General features: G+C 46.3%; 1 protein-coding gene across 1 annotated transcript; it reads left to right on the top strand.

Annotated features, from left to right (window-relative positions):
• Window positions 1-3,670: 3,670 nt before the first annotated feature.
• atp5mf (ATP synthase membrane subunit f) lies at window positions 3,671-9,021 on the top strand. Its single transcript, XM_065010896.1, is given in 5 exon segments — window positions 3,671-3,701; window positions 5,769-5,828; window positions 5,831-5,875; window positions 8,405-8,521; window positions 8,873-9,021. Coding segments are annotated over 5 exon segments (267 nt in total). The 5' UTR covers window positions 3,671-3,685; the 3' UTR covers window positions 8,902-9,021.
• The last annotated feature ends 10,617 nt before the right edge of the window (window positions 9,022-19,638 follow it).

The raw sequence follows: 19,638 nt of genomic DNA, 5'->3' as shown, positions 1-19,638 counted from the left end.
AAGTGACCAGTGTTCCATTATGAAAGTGACCAGTGTTCCATCATGAAAGTGACCAGTGTTCCATCATGAAAGTGACCAGTGTTCCATCATGAAAGTGACCAGTGTTCCATCATGAAAGTGACCAGTGTTCCATTATTAAAGTGACCAGTGTTCCATCATGAAAGTGACCAGTGTTCCATTATTAAAGTGACCAGTGTTCCATCATGAAAGTGACCAGTGTTCCATTATTAAAGTGACCAGTGTTCCATCATGAAAGTGACCAGTGTTCCATTATGAAAGTGACCAGTGTTCCATCATGAAAGTGACCAGTGTTCCATTATTGAAGTGACCAGTGTTCCATTATTAAAGTGACCAGTGTTCCATCATGAAAGTGACCAGTGTTCCATTATTAAAGTGACCAGTGTTCCATTATCAAAGTGACCAGTGTTCCATTATTAAAGTGACCAGTGTTCCATTATTAGTGACTAGTGTTCCATTATTAGTGACCAGTGTTCCATTATTAAAGTGACCAGTGTTCCATTATTAAAGTGACCAGTGTTCCATTAATAAAGTGACCAGTGTTCCATTATTAAAGTGACCAGTGTTCCATTATTAAAGTGACCAGTGTTCCATTATTAAAGTGACTAGTGTTCCATTATTAAAGTGACTAGTGTTCCATTATTAAAGTGACTAGTGTTCCATTATTAAAGTGACTAGTGTTCCATTATTACAGTGACCAGTGTTCCATTATTAAAGTGACTAGTGTTCCATTATTAAAGTGACTAGTGTTCCATTATTAAAGGGACCAGTGTTCCATCATGAAAGTGACTAGTGTTCCATTATTAAAGTGACTAGTGTTCCATTATTAAAGGGACCAGTGTTCCATTATTAAAGTGACTAGTGTTCCATTATTAAAGGGACCAGTGTTCCATCATGAAAGTGACTAGTGTTCCATTATTAAAGTGACTAGTGTTCCATTATTAAAGGGACCAGTGTTCCATTATTAAAGTGACTAGTGTTCCATTATTAAAGGGACCAGTGTTCCATTATTAAAGTGACTAGTGTTCCATTATTAAAGGGACCAGTGTTCCATTATTATAGTGACTAGTGTTCCATTATTAAAGGGACCAGTGTTCCATTATTAAAGTGACCAGTGTTCCATTATTAAAGTGACCAGTGTTCCATTATTACAGTGACCAGTGTTCCATTATTAAAGTGACCAGTGTTCCATTATGAAAGTGACCAGTGTTCCATTATGAAAGTGACCAGTGTTCCATCATGAAAGTGACCAGTGTTCCATGTCTGTGTACATAATAGAGAAACCTGGTCGCTACAGTGACTGAGTTCAGGGCAGTGATGGCTGTTTAACAGTCTGATGGCCTTGAGATAGAAGCTGACTAGTGGTGGCTGTTTAACAGGCTGATGGCCTTGAGATAGAAGCTGACTAGTGGTGGCTGTTTAACAGTCTGATGGCCTTGAGATAGAAGCTGACTAGTGGTGGCTGTTTAACAGGCCTTGAGATAGAAGCTGACTAGTGATGGCTGTTTAACAGGCTGATGGCCTTGAGATAGAAGCTGACTAGTGGTGGCTGTTTAACAGGCTGATGGCCTTGAGATAGAAGCCGACTAGTGGTGGCTGTTTAACAGGCTGATGGCCTTGAGATAGAAGCTGACTAGTGGTGGCTGTTTAACAGGCCTTGAGATAGAAGCTGACTAGTGGTGGCTGTTTAACAGGCTGATGGCCTTGAGATAGTAGCTGACTAGTGGTGGCTGTTTAACAGGCTGATGGCCTTGAGATAGAAGCTGACTAGTGATGGCTGTTTAACAGGCTGATGGCCTTGAGATAGAAGCTGACTAGTGATGGCTGTTTAACAGTCTGATGGCCTTGAGATAGAAGCTGACTAGTGGTGGCTGTTTAACAGTCTGATGGCCTTGAGATAGAAGCTGACTAGTGGTGGCTGTTTAACAGGCTGATGGCCTTGAGATAGAAGCTGACTAGTGGTGGCTGTTTAACAGGCTGATGGCCTTGAGATAGAAGCTGACTAGTGGTGGCTGTTTAACAGGCCTTGAGATAGAAGCTGACTAGTGGTGGCTGTTTAACAGGCCTTGAGATAGAAGCTGACTAGTGGTGGCTGTTTAACAGGCTGATGGCCTTGAGATAGTAGCTGACTAGTGGTGGCTGTTTAACAGTCTGATGGCCTTGAGATAGAAGCTGACTAGTGGTGGCTGTTTAACAGTCTGATGGCCTTGAGATAGAAGCTGACTAGTGGTGGCTGTTTAACAGTCTGATGGCCTTGAGATAGAAGCTGACTAGTGGTGGCTGTTTAACAGGCCTTGAGATAGAAGCTGACTAGTGGTGGCTGTTTAACAGGCTGATGGCCTTGAGATAGAAGCTGACTAGTGGTGGCTGTTTAACAGTCTGATGGCCTTGAGATAGAAGCTGACTAGTGGTGGCTGTTTAACAGTCTGATGGCCTTGAGATAGAAGCTGACTAATGGTGGCTGTTTAACAGGCCTTGATATAGAAGCTGACTAGTGGTGGCTGTTTAACAGGCCTTGAGATAGAAGCTGACTAGTGGTGGCTGTTTAACAGTCTGATGGCCTTGAGATAGAAGCTGACTAGTGGTGGCTGTTTAACAGGCTGATGGCCTTGAGATAGAAGCTGACTAGTGGTGGCTGTTTAACAGGCTGATGGCCTTGAGATAGAAGCTGACTAGTGGTGGCTGATGGCCTTGAGATAGAAGCTGACTAGTGGTGGCTGTTTAACAGGCCTTGAGATAGAAGCTGACTAGTGGTGGCTGTTTAACAGTCTGATGGCCTAGAGATAGAAGCTGTTTTTCAGTCTCTTGGTCCCAGCTTTGATGCACCTGTACTGACCTCGCCTTCTGGATGATAGCAGGGTGAACAGGCAGTGGCTCGGGTTGTGGATGTCCTTGATGATCTTTTTGGCCTTCCTGTGACATCGGGTGGTGTAGGTGTCCTGGAGGGCAGGTAGTTTGCCCCGGTGATGCGTTGTGCAGACCTCACCACCCTCTGGAGAGCCCTGCGGTTGTGGGCGGTACAGTTGCCGTACCAGGCGGTGATACAGCCTTACAGGATGCTCTCAATGGTGCAAGTGAGCGTTAACATTACTCTGTTACGTTAGGTAATGAGATAAATGTCCGCTTGAATAGACACCTGACTAAAACCATCATTCTGAAACAAACTGTCGAAATGCATTCTGTTGTGTGTTATCTGCAGCCCTCTAGTGGATAGAAGCGGCTCTGCGAGACCTGCGAATCAGCTCGTGCGTTTATGAAGAAATAAATGTCTCTTTCTGTTATTAGTTGTGTTGTAAAATATATTATGCGTCTAAAAAATAAAAATAATATTTTTTTACAAATAATTTAATTGTTATCATACAGCCCTAACAATATTTATAAAATATTTTGCCGTGCCACTTTCCTCGTCATGTCTAGATGGGATACAGCTTTTGTCAAATAGACATTCAAGTATATTATTATTTTGTAGCATTTTAGCTAACCCGAACCATTTTCCTAACCTTAACCTGCTACGTACGTTCTCCTAAACTTACTACGAAACGTGAATTTTGACAAAATCTGTATCCCTTCTCGACTAAAAAAAAAAAACACGGTCCTCCCACAATCCTCTGCTTCCATTTTAGTCCCGTCATCCACTGCGGTCTTCACCTTCTCTCCAGCGAGCAAGATGGCGGACAGAATAGGTACGTCTGGTTTTTAATTAAATGACTCTGTTTACGGGGTTTTTTATGTATTATGATTCAACTGACATATTATTCACTTCAGCATTTTACATGCGAAACATTGTATTTTATTACATTTTAAAAGAAAAAGAAAGCGAGATGTGTGGCGTTAGTTGATGTTCATATGTTGTGTGTTTGAAGGCCGCTGTAGATCCATGACTAGAGTCAAGTCAAGGACTTTGCTGTCATGGTCGTTTTTAAAAGGACAGATATACAACTTTTAAATAACAGCTTGGGTATAATGCATGGCGAAGAGAAACACATACATATAACCCCTGACAGTTTCTCTAAAGATGTCGTACATTTAAAACCATTTTTACAGTGTTTGCTATGTGGTTAGGTATTTAACCAGGTAGGTTAGTTAAGCTAGTTAGTCTACAGGACTAATAGCCTCTGCAGCCAGTCGGGAGTTGGCAACTTGTTGTACCTTTTTTTTACCGGATAATGACCGATAACCGGTTATGACAGCAGCCTTCAGCGGATCCAGGCTCAATCACAACTCCGGTGACTTTGATGTAGCTAACTGTTTAACTTTTAGTCAGCTTTGTGTTCTCTAGACCGTTGTCTTAACTTACGCATCTAAGTGGTTTATGAGTATTTTTACACCACTGGCTCAGGACTCTTTAGTGAAATACTAACAAAACACGGTAACCATGTAGCCTGTAACAATGAATGCTATCTTCGGTGGTGTCTGTTTTTGTGTGTGTGAGAGAGGGACTGTGTGTGTGAGAGAGGGACTGTGTGTGTGAGAGGGACTGTGTGTGTGAGAGAGGGACTGTGTGTGTGAGAGAGGGACTGTGTGTGTGAGAGAGGGACTGTGTGTGTGTGAGAGAGGGACTGTGTGTGTGAGAGAGGGACTGTGTGTGTGAGAGAGGGACTGTGTGTGTGAGAGAGGGACTGTGTGTGTGAGAGAGGGACTGTGTGTGTGTGAGAGAGGGACTGTGTGTGTGTGAGAGAGGGACTGTGTGTGTGTGAGAGAGGGACTGTGTGTGTGTGAGAGGGACTGTGTGTGTGTGAGAGAGGGACTGTGTGTGTGTGAGAGAGGGACTGTGTGTGTGAGAGAGGGACTGTGTGTGTGAGAGAGGGACTGTGTGTGTGAGAGAGGGACTGTGTGTGTGAGAGAGGGACTGTGTGTGTGAGAGAGGGACTGTGTGTGTGTGAGAGAGGACTGTGTGTGTGAGAGAGGGACTCTGTGTGTTTTATTGTGTGAGGGACGGCGGGGACTGTTTTATTGTGTGAGAGGACGGCGGGTGTGTGTTTTATTGTGTGAGAGGGACTGGTGTGTGTTTTATTGTGTGAGAGGGACGGGGGTGTGTGTTTTATTGTGTGAGAGAGGGACTGTGTGTTTTATTGTGTGAGAGAGGGACTGTGTGTGTTTTATTGTGTGAGAGAGGGACTGGGTGTTTGTTTTATTGTGTGAGAGGGACGGCGGGTGTGTGTTTTATTGTGTGAGAGAGGGACTGTGTGTTTTATTGTGTGAGAGAGGGACGGCTGTGTGTTTTATTGTGTGAGAGAGGGACGGCGGGTGTTTGTTTTATTGTGTGAGAGGGACGGCGGGTGTGTGTTTTATTGTGTGAGAGAGGGACTGTGTGTGTGTGTTTTATTGTGTGAGAGAGGGACGGCGGGTGTGTGTTTTATTGTGTGAGAGAGGGACGGCGGGTGTGTGTTTTATTGTGTGTGAGAGGGACGGCGGGTGTGTGTTTTATTGTGTGAGAGAGGGACGGCGGGTGTGTGTTTTATTGTGTGAGAGAGGGACGGCGGGTGTGTGTTTTATTGTGTGAGAGAGGGACGGCGGGTGTGTTTTATTGTGTGAGAGAGGGACGGCGGGTGTGTGTTTTATTGTGTGAGAGAGGGACGGCGGGTGTGTGTTTTATTGTGTGAGAGGGAGACTGCGGGTGTGTGTTTTATTGTGTGAGAGGGACGGCGGGTGTGTTTTATTGTGAGAGAGGGACGGCGGGTGTGTGTTTTATTGTGTGAGAGGGACGGCGGGTGTGTATTGATTGTGTGTTTGTGTACATGTGTCCTTAGTTCCCTTGGGTGAGAAGCGTCTGATGGATGTGAAGCTGGGAGAGTTGGGCTCCTGGCTGGGCAAGAGGACTTCACTCCTAACGGAGTCCTCGCCAGCATCCGCAATGGTACAACCCCCCACACACACAGTAACATGTCTCTTCCCCCCACACACACACAGTACCTAACATGTCCCCCCCACACACACACAGTACCTAACATGTCTCTTCCCCCACACACACACAGTACCTAACATGTCTCCCCCCCCCACACACACAGTACCTAACATGTCTCCCCCCCCACACACAGTACCTAACATGTCTCTCCCCCCCCACACACACAGTACCTAACATGTCTCCCCCCCACACACACACAGTACCCTAACATGTCTCTCCCCACACACACACACAGTACCTAACATGTCTCTCCCACACACACACACAGTACCTAACATGTCTCTCCCCCCCCCACACACACACAGTACCTAACATGTCTCTCCCCCCACACACACACAGTACCTAACATGTCTCTCCCCCCACACACACACAGTACCTAACATGTCTCTCCCCCCACACACACACACAGTACCTAACATGTCCCCCCACACACAGTACCTAACATGTCCCCCCCACACACACACACAGTACCTAGTACCTAACATGTCTCTCCCCCCACACACACACACAGTACCTAACATGTCCCCCACACACACAGTACCTAACATGTCCCCCACACACACAGTACCTAACATGTCCCCCACACACACAGTACCTAACATGTCCCCCACACACACAGTACCTAACATGTCCCCCCCCCACACACACACAGTACCTAACATGTCCCCCCCACACACACACAGTACCTAACATGTCCCCCCCCCCCACACACACAGTACCTAACATGTCCCCCCACACACACACACAGTACCTAGTACCTAACATGTCCCCCCCCACACACACACACACAGTATAGTACCTAACATGTCCCCCCCCACACACACAGTACCTAACATGTCCCCCCCACACACACAGTACCTAACATGTCCCCCCCCCCACACACACAGTACCTAACATGTCCCCCCCACACACACACAGTACCTAACATGTCCCCCCACACACACACAGTACCTAACATGTCCCCCCCCCCACACACAGTACCTAACATGTCCCCCCACACACACAGTACCTAACATGTCCCCCCCCCCTCTCTCTCTCCTTCTACTTCTCTCACACACAGTACCTAACATGTCCCCCACACACACAGTACCTAACATGTCCCCCCCCCACACACAGTACCTAACATGTCCCCCCCCTCTCTCACACACACAGTACCTAACATGTCCCCCCCACACACACAGTACCTAACATGTCCCCCCCACACACACAGTACCTAACATGTCCCCCCCCCACACACACAGTACCTAACATGTCCCCCCCACACACACAGTACCTAACATGTCTCCCCCCACACACACAGTACCTAACATGTCTCCCCCCCCCACACACACAGTACCTAACATGTCTCCCCCCACACACACAGTACCTAACATGTCTCCCCCCTCCAACACACACAGTACCTAACATGTCTCCCCCCCAACACACACAGTACCTAACATGTCCCCCCCACACACACAGTACCTAACATGTCCCCCCACACACACACAGTACCTAACATGTCCCCCCACACACACACAGTACCTAACATGTCCCCCCCACACACACAGTACCTAACATGTCCCCCCCACACACACAGTACCTAACATGTCCCCCCCACACACACACACAGTACCTAACATGTCTCCCCCAACACACACAGTACCTAACATGTCAGCCCCTCAACACACACAGTACCTAACATGTCTGATCCAACACACACAGTACCTAACATGTCTCCCCCCTGCACACACAGTACCTAACATGTCCCCCCCCAACACACACAGTACCTAACATGTCTCCCTTTATGTCCCCCCCCCAACACACACAGTACCTAACATGTCCCCCTCCAACACACACAGTACCTAACATGTCCCCCCCTGGTGTCACACAGTACCTAACATGTCCCCCCACAACACACACAGTACCTAACATGTCTCCCCCTCCAACACACACAGTACCTAACATGTCTCCCCCCAACACACACAGTACCTAACATGTCCCCCTCCAACACACACAGTACCTAACATGTCCCCCTCCAACACACACAGTACCTAACATGTCCCCCTCCAACACACACAGTACCTAACATGTCCCCCCTCCAACACACACAGTACCTAACATGTCCCCCCTCCAACACACACAGTACCTAACATGTCCCCCCCCCAACACACACAGTACCTAACATGTCCCCCCCTCCAACACACACAGTACCTAACATGTCCCCCTCCAACACACACAGTACCTAACATGTCTCCCCCTCCAACACACACAGTACCTAACATGTCTCCCCCCAACACACACAGTACCTAACATGTCTCCCCCCCTGTAGCTTCCAACACACACAGTACCTAACATGTCTCCCCCCTCCAACACACACAGTACCTAACATGTCCCCCCCTCCAACACACACAGTACCTAACATGTCCCCCCCTCCAACACACACAGTACCTAACATGTCTCCCCCAACACACACAGTAACGTTGTCTCTTTCCCCCTCCCCAGGCCATGACAGATATTACAACAAGTACATCAACGTGAAGAAGGGAGGTATTGGAGGCGTGGCCATGCTGCTGGTTGGATACGTTAGCCTCAGTTACCTGTGGGAGTCCGACCACCTCAGTGAGTACAGACTCTGGGAGTACGATGACCTCAGAGTACCCACCACATACAATATCATTCACCTCAAAGCACTGTGAAGGACAATCTGATCTGACTTAACCTGTCACTGGTACTTCCCTGCTTCAGTTTTAGCTCTCTCTCCTTCTTCTTCTCTCTTTCTTCTTCTCTCTCCTTCTTCTTCTCTCTCTTTCTTCTTCTCTCTCCTTCTTCTTCTCTCTCCTTCTTCTTCTCTCTCCTTCTTCTCTCCCTCTTCTTCTCTCCCTCTTCTTCTTCTCTCTCCTTCTCTCTCTCTCCTTCTCTTCTTCTCTCTCCCTCTTCTTCTCTCTCTCGCTCTTCTTCTTCTCTTCTCAGAGCACGACCGCTGGAGGAAGTACCACTGAAGCCCCTCTCCTGACCCACCAGGGCAAAAGCCTGACCTCTGACCCCATAGCTCCAGCTGTCTGTATAATACCACCGTTGTGACCAAGAATAAATAAAACTACTTCTAACATTTAATTTGATCTGCTGTGTTGGGTTTTTGTTTATTACTGTGGACATCTCTTCTTCTTTTTTGTTAAATGGGGAAATGTTAGTGACAAATTGTCACATACATGTTTAGCAGATGTTGGTACTCCAACAGGGCAGTAATATCTAACAACAACATCTAAGATAATTGATGTTGGTGCTCCAACAGGGCAGTAATATAAAACAACAACATCTAAGATAATTGATGTTGGTGCTCCAACAGGGCAGTAATATCTAACAACGGGCACATCTAAGATAATGGTATAACTTGATACTCCATGTCAGAGCGACTAAGACGGTATATACATTTGATGAATAATGTAAAATGTGTAAACATTATTAAAGTGACCAGTAATTCCAAGTCCATGTAAAATAGGGCAGCAGCCTCTAATGTGTTAGTGGTGGCTGTTTAACAGTCTGATGGACTTGGGATAGGTTTTTTCAGTCTCTCGGGTCCCTGCTTTGATGCACCTGTACTGACCTCGCCTTCTGGATGATAGTGGGGTGAACAGGCAGTGGCTCGGTGGTTGTTGTCCTTGATCTTTATGGCCTTCCTGTGACATCGGGTGCTGTAGGTGTCCTGGAGGGCAGGTTTATTGTGCCACCTGGTGTCCTGGAGGGCAGGTAGTGTGCCACCTGGTGTCCTGGAGGGCAGGTAGTGTGCCACCTGGTGTCCTGGAGGGCAGGTAGTTTGCCACCTGGTGTCCTGGAGGGCAGGTAGTGTACCACCTGGTGTCCTGGAGGGCAGGTTTATGTGCCACCTGGTGTCCTGGAGGGCAGGTAGTGTGCCACCTGGTGTCCTGGAGGGCAGGTAGTGTGCCACCTGGTGTCCTGGAGGGCAGGTAGTTTGCCACCTGGTGGAACAGGTTCTGCAGACCAGGTAACAGGTTTACCTGGTGGTGCGTTCTGCAGACCAGGTTTAGTGTGCCACCTGGTGGTGCAGGTTTGCAGACCTCAACCCTCTGGAGAGCCCTGCGGAACGGGCGGTGTAGTTACGGTACCAGGCGGTGATACAGCCCGACTAGAAGCTGTGGGGAACAGGTTTATACACTTACTGATGAAGACCAGGTGACTGAGGTGGTGTACTCCTCAATGCCATTTGGATGAATCCCTGAACAGATTCCAGTCTGTGCTGAAAAACAGTCCTGTAGCTTAGCATCTGATTACCTGAAACAGTCCTTAGCTGCATCTTTACCAGTCCTGACCAGGAGCATCTGATTACCTGAAACAGTCCTGTAGCGTAGCATCTGATTACCTGAAACAGCCCTGTTTAGCGTAGCATCTAATTACCTGAAACAGTCCTTGTAGCTTAGCATCTGATTACCTGAAACAGCCCTTATTAGCATATGATTACCTGAAACAGCCCTGTAGCGTAGCATCTGATTACCTGAAACAGCCCTGTAGCTTAGCATCTGATTACCTGAAACAGCCCTGTAGCTTAGCATCTGATTACCTGAAACAGCCCTGTAGCTTAGCATCTGATTACCTGAAACAGCCCTGTAGCGTAGCATCTGATTACCTGAAACAGCCCTGTAGCGTAGCATCTGATTACCTGAAACAGCCCTGTAGCGTAGCATCTGATTACCTGAAACAGTCCTGTAGCTTAGCATCTGATTACCGGAAACAGTCCTGTAGCGTAGCATCTGATTACCTGAAACAGTCCTGTAGCTTAGCATCTGCTTACCAGTCCTGTAGCGTAGCATCTGATTACCTGAAACAGCCCTGTAGCTTAGCATGTGATTACCTGAAACAGTCCTGTAGCTTAGCATCTGATTACCTGAAACAGCCCTGTAGCTTAGCATCTGATTACCAGTCCTGTAGCGTAGCATCTGATTACCAGTCCTGTAGCGTAGCATCTGATTACCTGAAACAGCCCTGTAGCTTAGCATCTGATTACCTGAAACAGTCCTGTAGCGTAGCATCTGATTACCTGAAATAGTCCTGTAGCGTAGCATCTGATTACCTGAAACAGTCCTGTAGCGTAGCATCTGATTACCTAAAACAGTCCTGTAGCGTAGCATCTGATTACCTGAAACAGCCCTGTAGCGTAGCATCTGATTACCTGAAACAGCCCTGTAGCTTAGCATCTGATTACCTGAAACAGCCCTGTAGCGTAGCATCTGATTACCTGAAACAGCCCTGTAGCGTAGCATCTGATTACCTGAAACAGTCCTGTAGCTTAGCATCTGATTACCTGAAACAGTCCTGTAGCTTAGCATCTGATTACCTGAAACAGCCCTGTAGCGTAGCATCTGATTACCTGAAACAGCCTTGTAGCGTAGCATCTGATTACCTGAAACAGTCCTGTAGCGTAGCATCTGATTACCTGAAACAGCCCTGTAGCTTAGCATCTGATTACCGGAAACAGTCCTGTAGCTTAGCATCTGATTACCTGAAACAGTCCTGTAGCTTAGCATATGATTACCTGAAACAGTCCTGTAGTGTAGCATCTGATTACCTGAAACAGCCCTGTAGCTTAGCATCTGATTACCTGAAACAGCCCTGTAGCTTAGCATCTGATTACCTGAAACAGCCTTGTAGCTTAGCATCTGATTACCTGAAACAGCCCTGAACTTAGCATCTGATTACCTGAAACAGTCCTGGAGCTTACATCTGATTACCTGAAACAGTCCTGACCAGCGTAGCATCTGATTACCTGAAACAGCCCTGGAGCGAAGCATCTGATTACCTGAAACAGCCCTGAGCTTAGCATCTGATTACCTGAAACAGCCCTTAGCTTAGCATCTGATTACCTGAAACAGCCCTGTAGCTTAGCATCTGATTACCTGAAACAGCCCTGTAGCTTAGCATCTGATTACCAGAAACAGCCCTGTAGCGTAGCATATGATTACCTGAAACAGCCCTGTAGCGTAGCATCTGATTACCTGAAACAGCCCTGGAGGAACAGCATCTGATTACCTGAAACAGCCCTGTAGCTTAGCATCTGATTACCTGGAAACAGCCCTGTAGCTTAGCATCTGATTACCTGAAACAGCCCTGTAGCGTAGCATCTGATTACCTGAAACAGCCCTGGAGGAACATCTGATTACCTGAAACAGTCCTGTAGCTTAGCATCTGATTAGGAAACAGTCCTGTATTTAGCATCTGATTACCTGAAACAGTCCTGTAGCTTAGCATCTGCTTACCAGTCCTGTAGCGTAGCATCTGATTACCTGAAACAGCCTGTAGCTTAGCATGTGATTACCTGAAACAGTCCTTAGCTTAGCATCTGATTACCTGAAACAGCCCTGTAGCTTAGCATCTGATTACCAGTCCTGGCGTAGCATCTGATTACCAGTCCTGTAGCGTAGCATCTGATTACCTGAAACAGCCCTGTAGCTTAGCATCTGATTACCTGAAACAGTCCTGTAGCGTAGCATCTGATTACCTGAAACAGTCCAGGAGGAAGCATCTGATTACCTGAAACAGTCCTGGAGCGTAGCATCTGATTACCTAAAACAGTCCTGTAGCGTAGCATCTGATTACCTGAAACAGCCCTTAGCGTTAGCATCTGATTACCTGAAACAGCCCTGTAGCTTAGCATCTGATTACCTGAAACAGCCCTGTAGCGTAGCATCTGATTACCTGAAACAGCCCTGTAGCGTAGCATCTGATTACCTGAAACAGTCCTGTAGCTTAGCATCTGATTACCTGAAACAGTCCTTGTAGCTTTAGCATCTGATTACCTGAAACAGCCCTGGTTTATTGCATCTGATTACCTGAAACAGCCTTGTAGCGTAGCATCTGATTACCTGAAACAGTCCTGTAGCGTAGCATCTGATTACCTGAAACAGCCCTGTAGCTTAGCATCTGATTACCGGAAACAGTCCTGTAGCTTAGCATCTGATTACCTGAAACAGTCCTGTAGTGTAGCATCTGATTACCTGAAACAGCCCTGTAGCTTAGCATCTGATTACCTGAAACAGCCCTGTAGCTTAGCATCTGATTACCTGAAACAGCCCTGTAGCTTAGCATCTGATTACCTGAAACAGCCCTGTAGCTTAGCATCTGATTACCTGAAACAGTCCTGTAGCATCTGATTACCTGAAACAGCCCTGTAGCGTAGCATCTGATTACCTGAAACAGCCCTGTAGCGTAGCATCTGATTACCTGAAACAGTCCTGTAGCGTAGCATCTGATTACCTGAAACAGTCCTGTAGCTTAGCATCTGATTACCTGAAACAGCCCTGTAGCTTAGCATCTGATTACCTGAAACAGTCCTGTAGCTTAGCATCTGATTACCTGAAACAGCCCTGTAGCTTAGCATCTGATTACCTGAAACAGTCCTGTAGCATCTGATTACCTGAAACAGTCCTGTAAGCGTAGCATCTGATTACCTGAAACAGCCCTGTAGCGTAGCATCTGATTACCTGAAACAGCCCTGTAGCTTAGCATCTGATTACCTGAAACAGCCCTGTAGCGTAGCATCTGATTACCTGAAACAGTCCTGTAGCTTAGCATCTGATTACCGGAAACAGTCCTGTAGCGTAGCATCTGATTACCTGAAACAGCCCTGTAGCTTAGCATCTGATTACCTGAAACAGCCCTGTAGCGTAGCATCTGATTACCTGAAACAGTCCTGTAGTGTAGCATCTGATTACCTGAAACAGTCCTGTAGCTTAGCATCTGATTACCTGAAACAGTCCTGTAGCTTAGCATCTGATTACCTGAAACAGCCCTGTAGCTTAGCATCTGATTACCTGAAACAGTCCTGTAGCTTAGCATCTGATTACCTGAAACAGTCCTGTAGCTTAGCATCTGATTACCTGAAACAGCCCTGTAGCTTAGCATCTGATTACCTGAAACAGTCCTGTAGCTTAGCATCTGATTACCTGAAACAGCCCTGTAGCTTAGCATCTGATTACCTGAAACAGCCCTGTAGCTTAGCATCTGATTACCTGAAACAGCCCTGTAGCGTAGCATCTGATTACCTGAAACAGCCCTGTAGCGTAGCATCTGATTACCAGTCCTGTAGCTTAGCATCTGATTACCTGAAACAGCCCTGTAGCGTAGCATCTGATTACCTGAAACAGTCCTGTAGCGTAGCATCTGATTACCTGAAACAGCCCTGTAGCTTAGCATCCGCGTCATCTGACCACTTCCGTATTGAGCGAGTCTCTGGTACTTCCTGCTTCAGTTTTAGCTTGTAATCAGGAATCAGGAGGATAGAGTTTCTTCATGCGAATGACGGGGATTTGGGCCTGGCCTCCGGGAAGCAGTGTATTCTTCGCATCGGACTCATTAAAGGAACAAATATTTGTCCAGTTCGTGGTGAGTGATCGCTGTTCTGATGTCCAGAAGGTATTTGCGGTCACAAGTGACAATAGCAGCAACATTATGTACAATTATTATTTTTTAAATAACCAAAATAGCACAGAGGAACAGGTTTATTGTATTTTACAGACTAGACCAGGAGGAACAGGTTTATTGTATTTTACAGACTAGACCAGGAGGAACAGGTTTATTGTATTTTACAGACTAGACCAGGAGGAACAGGTTTTTTGTATTTAACAGACTAGACCAGGAGGAACAGGTTTATTGTATTTAACAGACTAGACCAGGAGGAACAGGTTTATTGTATTTTACAGACTAGACCAGGAGGAACAGGTTTTTTGTATTTAACAGACTAGACCAGGAGGAACAGGTTTATTGTATTTAACAGACTAGACCAGGAGGAACAGGTTTATTGTATTTAACAGACTAGACCAGGAGGAACAGGTTTATTGTATTTAACAGACTAGACCAGGAGGAACAGGTTTATTGTATTTAACAGACTAGACCAGGAGGAACAGGTTTATTGTATTTAACAGACTAGACCAGGAGGAACAGGTTTATTGTATTTAACAGACTAGACCAGGAGGAACAGGTTTATTGTATTTAACAGACTAGACCAGGAGGAACAGGTTTATTGTATTTAACAGACTAGACCAGGAGGAACAGGTTTATTGTATTTAACAGACTAAACCAGGAGGAACAGGTTTATTGTATTTAACAGACTAGACCAGGAGGAACAGGTTTATTGTATTTAACAGACTAGACCAGGAGGAACAGGTTTATTGTATTTAACAGACTAGACCAGGAGGAACAGGTTTATTGTATTTAACAGACTAGACCAGGAGGAACAGGTTTATTGTATTTAACAGACCAGGAGGAACAGGTTTATTGTATTTAACAGACTAGACCAGGAGGAACAGGTTTATTGTATTTAACAGACTAGACCAGGAGGAACAGGTTTATTGTATTTAACAGACTAGACCAGGAGGAACAGGTTTATTGTATTTAACAGACTAGACCAGGAGGAACAGGTTTATTGTATTTAACAGACTAGACCAGGAGGAACAGGTTTATTGTATTTAACAGACTAGACCAGGAGGAACAGGTTTATTGTATTTAACAGACCAGACCAGGAGGAACAGGTTTATTGTATTTAACAGACTAGACCAGGAGGAACAGGTTTATTGTATTTAACAGACCAGGAGGAACATGTTTATTGTATTTAACAGACTAGACCAGGAGGAACAGGTTTATTGTATTTAACAGACTAGACCAGGAGGAACAGGTTTATTGTATTTAACAGACTAGACCAGGAGGAACAGGTTTATTGTATTTAACAGACCAGGAGGAACAGGTTTATTGTATTTAACAGACCAGGAGGAACATGTTTATTGTATTTAACAGACTAGACCAGGAGGAACAGGTTTATTGTATTTAACAGACCAGGAGGAACAGATTTATTGTATTTAACAGACCAGGAGGAACAGGTTTATTGTATTTTACCAAAACTAGAACATACTGAAATTGTGTGTAATCTACAAAAGGCAACACAGATCTGTCAGACCAGATCTCCCCACCACCTCCTCCCCCTCCTCCTCCTCTGGGGGAAAAGCTGTGAAAGGATCCAACACAGCGACATCACAGCTCAAGAGTTCTATTTCAATTCATTGAAGGGTTGAGTCTGAAGCCAGTAAAATGGAGTATTCAGGATGAACATCAGGTCAGACCCTGGGTTAGAATGTATACTAGTCTCTTCACTCACATACAAGAAGAAGGTCTGAAGATCGGATGTCGTTCCAATACGTTGATCGAAACCTGGGTCGAACCGTTCAACAACGTTGACCCAAATCAAAAGGCTTCAGATAAACCATGGTTGGCTCGGTTACACGCTTCCTCTACCCTCCCTGAAGCACATGAAGCAATCGGACAAAATTGTATGGATAGAAGTACCAATCCCAGCTTGGGTCCCCAAAAGTGTCTCGGGGTTAAAGGTTAATCCAACAGAAGGATTTGATCAAAGCGTCCGAAGCACTGTCCAATCTAGAAACAGGTCTGTCTGTCCGATCTAGAAACAGGTCTGATCTAGAAACAGGTCTGTCTGTCCAATCTAGAAACAGGTCTGTCCGATCTAGAAACAGGTCTGTCTGTCCGATCTAGAAACAGGTCTGATCTAGAAACAGGTCTGTCTGTCCAATCTAGAAACAGGTCTGATCTAGAAACAGGTCTGTCGGTCCGATCTAGAAACAGGTCTGTCTGTCCGATCTAGAAACAGGTCTGATCTAGAAACAGGTCTGTCTGTCCGTTCTAGAAACAGGTCTGTCGGTCCGATCTAGAAACAGGTCTGTCTGTCCGATCTAGAAACAGGTCTGTCGGTCCGATCTAGAAACAGGTCTGTCGGTCCGATCTAGAAACAGGTCTGTCGGTCCGATCTAGAAACAGGTCCGTCTGTCCGATCTAGAAACAGGTCCGTCTGTCCAATCTAGAAACAGGTCCGTCTGTCCGATCTAGAAACAGGTCTGTCAGTCCGATCTAGAAACAGGTCTGTGTGTCCGATCTAGAAACAGGTCTGATCTAGAAACAGGTCTGATCTAGAAACAGATCTGTCTGTCCGATCTAGAAACAGGTCTGATCTAGAAACAGGTCTGTCTGTCCAATCTAGAAACAGGTCTGATCTAGAAACAGGTCTGTCGGTCCGATCTAGAAACAGGTCTGTCTGTCCGATCTAGAAACAGGTCTGTCGGTCCGATCTAGAAACAGGTCTGTCGGTCCAATCTAGAAACAGGTCTGTCGGTCCAATCTAGAAACAGGTCTGTCGGTCCAATCTAGAAACAGGTCTGTCGGTCCAATCTAGAAACAGGTCTGTCTGTCTGTCCGATCTAGAAACAGGTCTGTCTGTCTGTCCGATCTAGAAACAGGTCTGTCTGTCTGTCCGATCTAGAAACAGGTCTGTCTGTCTGTCCGATCTAGAAACAGGTCTGTCTGTCTGTCCGATCTAGAAACAGGTCTGTCTGTCTGTCCGATCTAGAAACAGGTCTGTCTGTCTGTCCGATCTAGAAACAGGTCTGTCTGTCTGTCCGATCTAGAAACAGGTCTGTCTGTCTGTCCGATCTAGAAACAGGTCTGTCTGTCTGTCCGATCTAGAAACAGGTCTGTCTGTCCGATCTAGAAACAGGTCTGTCTGTCCGATCTAGAAACAGGTCTGTCTGTCCGATCTAGAAACAGGTCTGTCTGTCCGATCTAGAAACAGGTCTGTCTGTCCGATCTAGAAACAGGTCTGTCTGTCCGATCTAGAAACAGGTCTGTCTGTCCGATCTAGAAACAGGTCTGTCGGTCCGATCTAGAAACAGGTCTGTCGGTCCAATCTAGAAACAGGTCTGTCGGTCCGATCTAGAAACAGGTCTGATCTAGAAACAGGTCTGTCGGTCCGATCTAGAAACAGGTCTGTCGGTCCGATCTAGAAACAGGTCTGTCGGTCCGATCTAGAAACAGGTCTGTCGGTCCGATCTAGAAACAGGTCTGTCTGTCTGTCCGATCTAGAAACAGGTCTGTCTGTCTGTCCGATCTAGAAACAGGTCCGTCTGTCCGATCTAGAAACAGGTCCGTCTGTCCGATCTAGAAACAGGTCCGTCTGTCCGATCTAGAAACAGGTCCGTCTGTCCGATCTAGAAACAGGTCCGTCTGTCCGATCTAGAAACAGGTCCGTCTGTCCGATCTAGAAACAGGTCCGATCTAGAAACAGGTCTGTCTGTCCGATCTAGAAACAGGTCTGTCTGTCCGATCTAGAAACAGGTCTGTCTGTCCGATCTAGAAACAGGTCTGTCTGTCCGATCTAGAAACAGGTCTGTCTGTCCGATCTAGAAACAGGTCTGTCTGTCCGATCTAGAAACAGGTCTGTCTGTCCGATCTAGAAACAGGTCTGATCTAGAAACAGGTCCGATCTAGAAACAGGTCTGTCTGTCCGATCTAGAAACAGGTCCGATCTAGAAACAGGTCCGATCTAGAAACAGGTCCGATCTAGAAACAGGTCTGTCGGTCCGATCTAGAAACAGGTCTGTCTGTCCGATCTAGAAACAGGTCTGTCTGTCCAATCTAGAAACAGGTCTGTCTGTCCAATCTAGAAACAGGTCTGATCTAGAAACAGGTCTGTCGGTCCGATCTAGAAACAGGTCTGTGTGTCCGATATAGAAACAGGTCTGATCTAGAAACAGGTCTGTCTGTCCGATCTAGAAACAGGTCTGATCTAGAAACAGGTCCGATCTAGAAACAGGTCTGATCTAGAAACAGGTCTGTCGGTCCGATCTAGAAACAGGTCTGATCTAGAAACAGGTCTGTCGGTCCGATCTAGAAACAGGTCTGTCTGTCCAATCTAGAAACAGGTCTGATCTAGAAACAGGTCTGTCTGTCCAATCTAGAAACAGGTCTGATCTAGAAACAGGTCTGTCGGTCTGATCTAGAAACAGGTCTGTCTGTCCAATCTAGAAACAGGTCTGTCTGTCCAATCTAGAAACAGGTCTGTGTGTCCAATCTAGAAACAGGTCTGTCTGTCCAATCTAGAAACAGGTCTGATCTAGAAACAGGTCTGTCGGTCCGATCTAGAAACAGGTCTGTCGGTCCGATCTAGAAACAGGTCTGTCTGTCCAATCTAGAAACAGGTCTGATCTAGAAACAGGTCTGTCTGTCCATCTAGAAACAGGTCTGATCTAGAAACAGGTCTGTCGGTCCGATCTAGAAACAGGTCTGTGTGTCCGATCAGGTCTGATCTAGAAACAGGTCTGTCTGTCCGATATAGAAACAGGTCTGATCTAGAAACAGGTCCGATCTAGAAACAGGTCTGTCGGTCCGATCTAGAAACTGGTCTGTCGGTCCGATCTAGAAACAGGTCTGTCGGTCCGATCTAGAAACAGGTCTGTCGGTCCGATCTAGAAACAGGTCTGTCGGTCCGATCTAGAAACAGGTCTGTCTGTCCGATCTAGAAACAGGTCTGTCGGTCCGATCTAGAAACAGGTCTGTCGGTCCAATCTAGAAACAGGTCTGTCGGTCCAATCTAGAAACAGGTCTGTCGGTCCAATCTAGAAACAGGTCTGTCTGTCTGTCCGATCTAGAAACAGGTCTGTCTGTCTGTCCGATCTAGAAACAGGTCTGTCTGTCTGTCCGATCTAGAAACAGGTCTGTCTGTCTGTCCGATCTAGAAACAGGTCTGTCTGTCTGTCCGATCTAGAAACAGGTCTGTCTGTCTGTCCGATCTAGAAACAGGTCTGTCTGTCTGTCCGATCTAGAAACAGGTCTGTCTGTCTGTCCGATCTAGAAACAGGTCTGTCTGTCTGTCCGATCTAGAAACA

Source organism: Oncorhynchus nerka, linkage group LG26 (assembly GCF_034236695.1).
Source record: "Oncorhynchus nerka isolate Pitt River linkage group LG26, Oner_Uvic_2.0, whole genome shotgun sequence".
In the NCBI taxonomy this organism is placed as follows: domain Eukaryota; kingdom Metazoa; phylum Chordata; class Actinopteri; order Salmoniformes; family Salmonidae; genus Oncorhynchus; species Oncorhynchus nerka.
The sequence above is the reverse complement of the archived record's forward strand: the minus strand, read 5'-3'. Positions and strand labels throughout refer to the sequence as shown.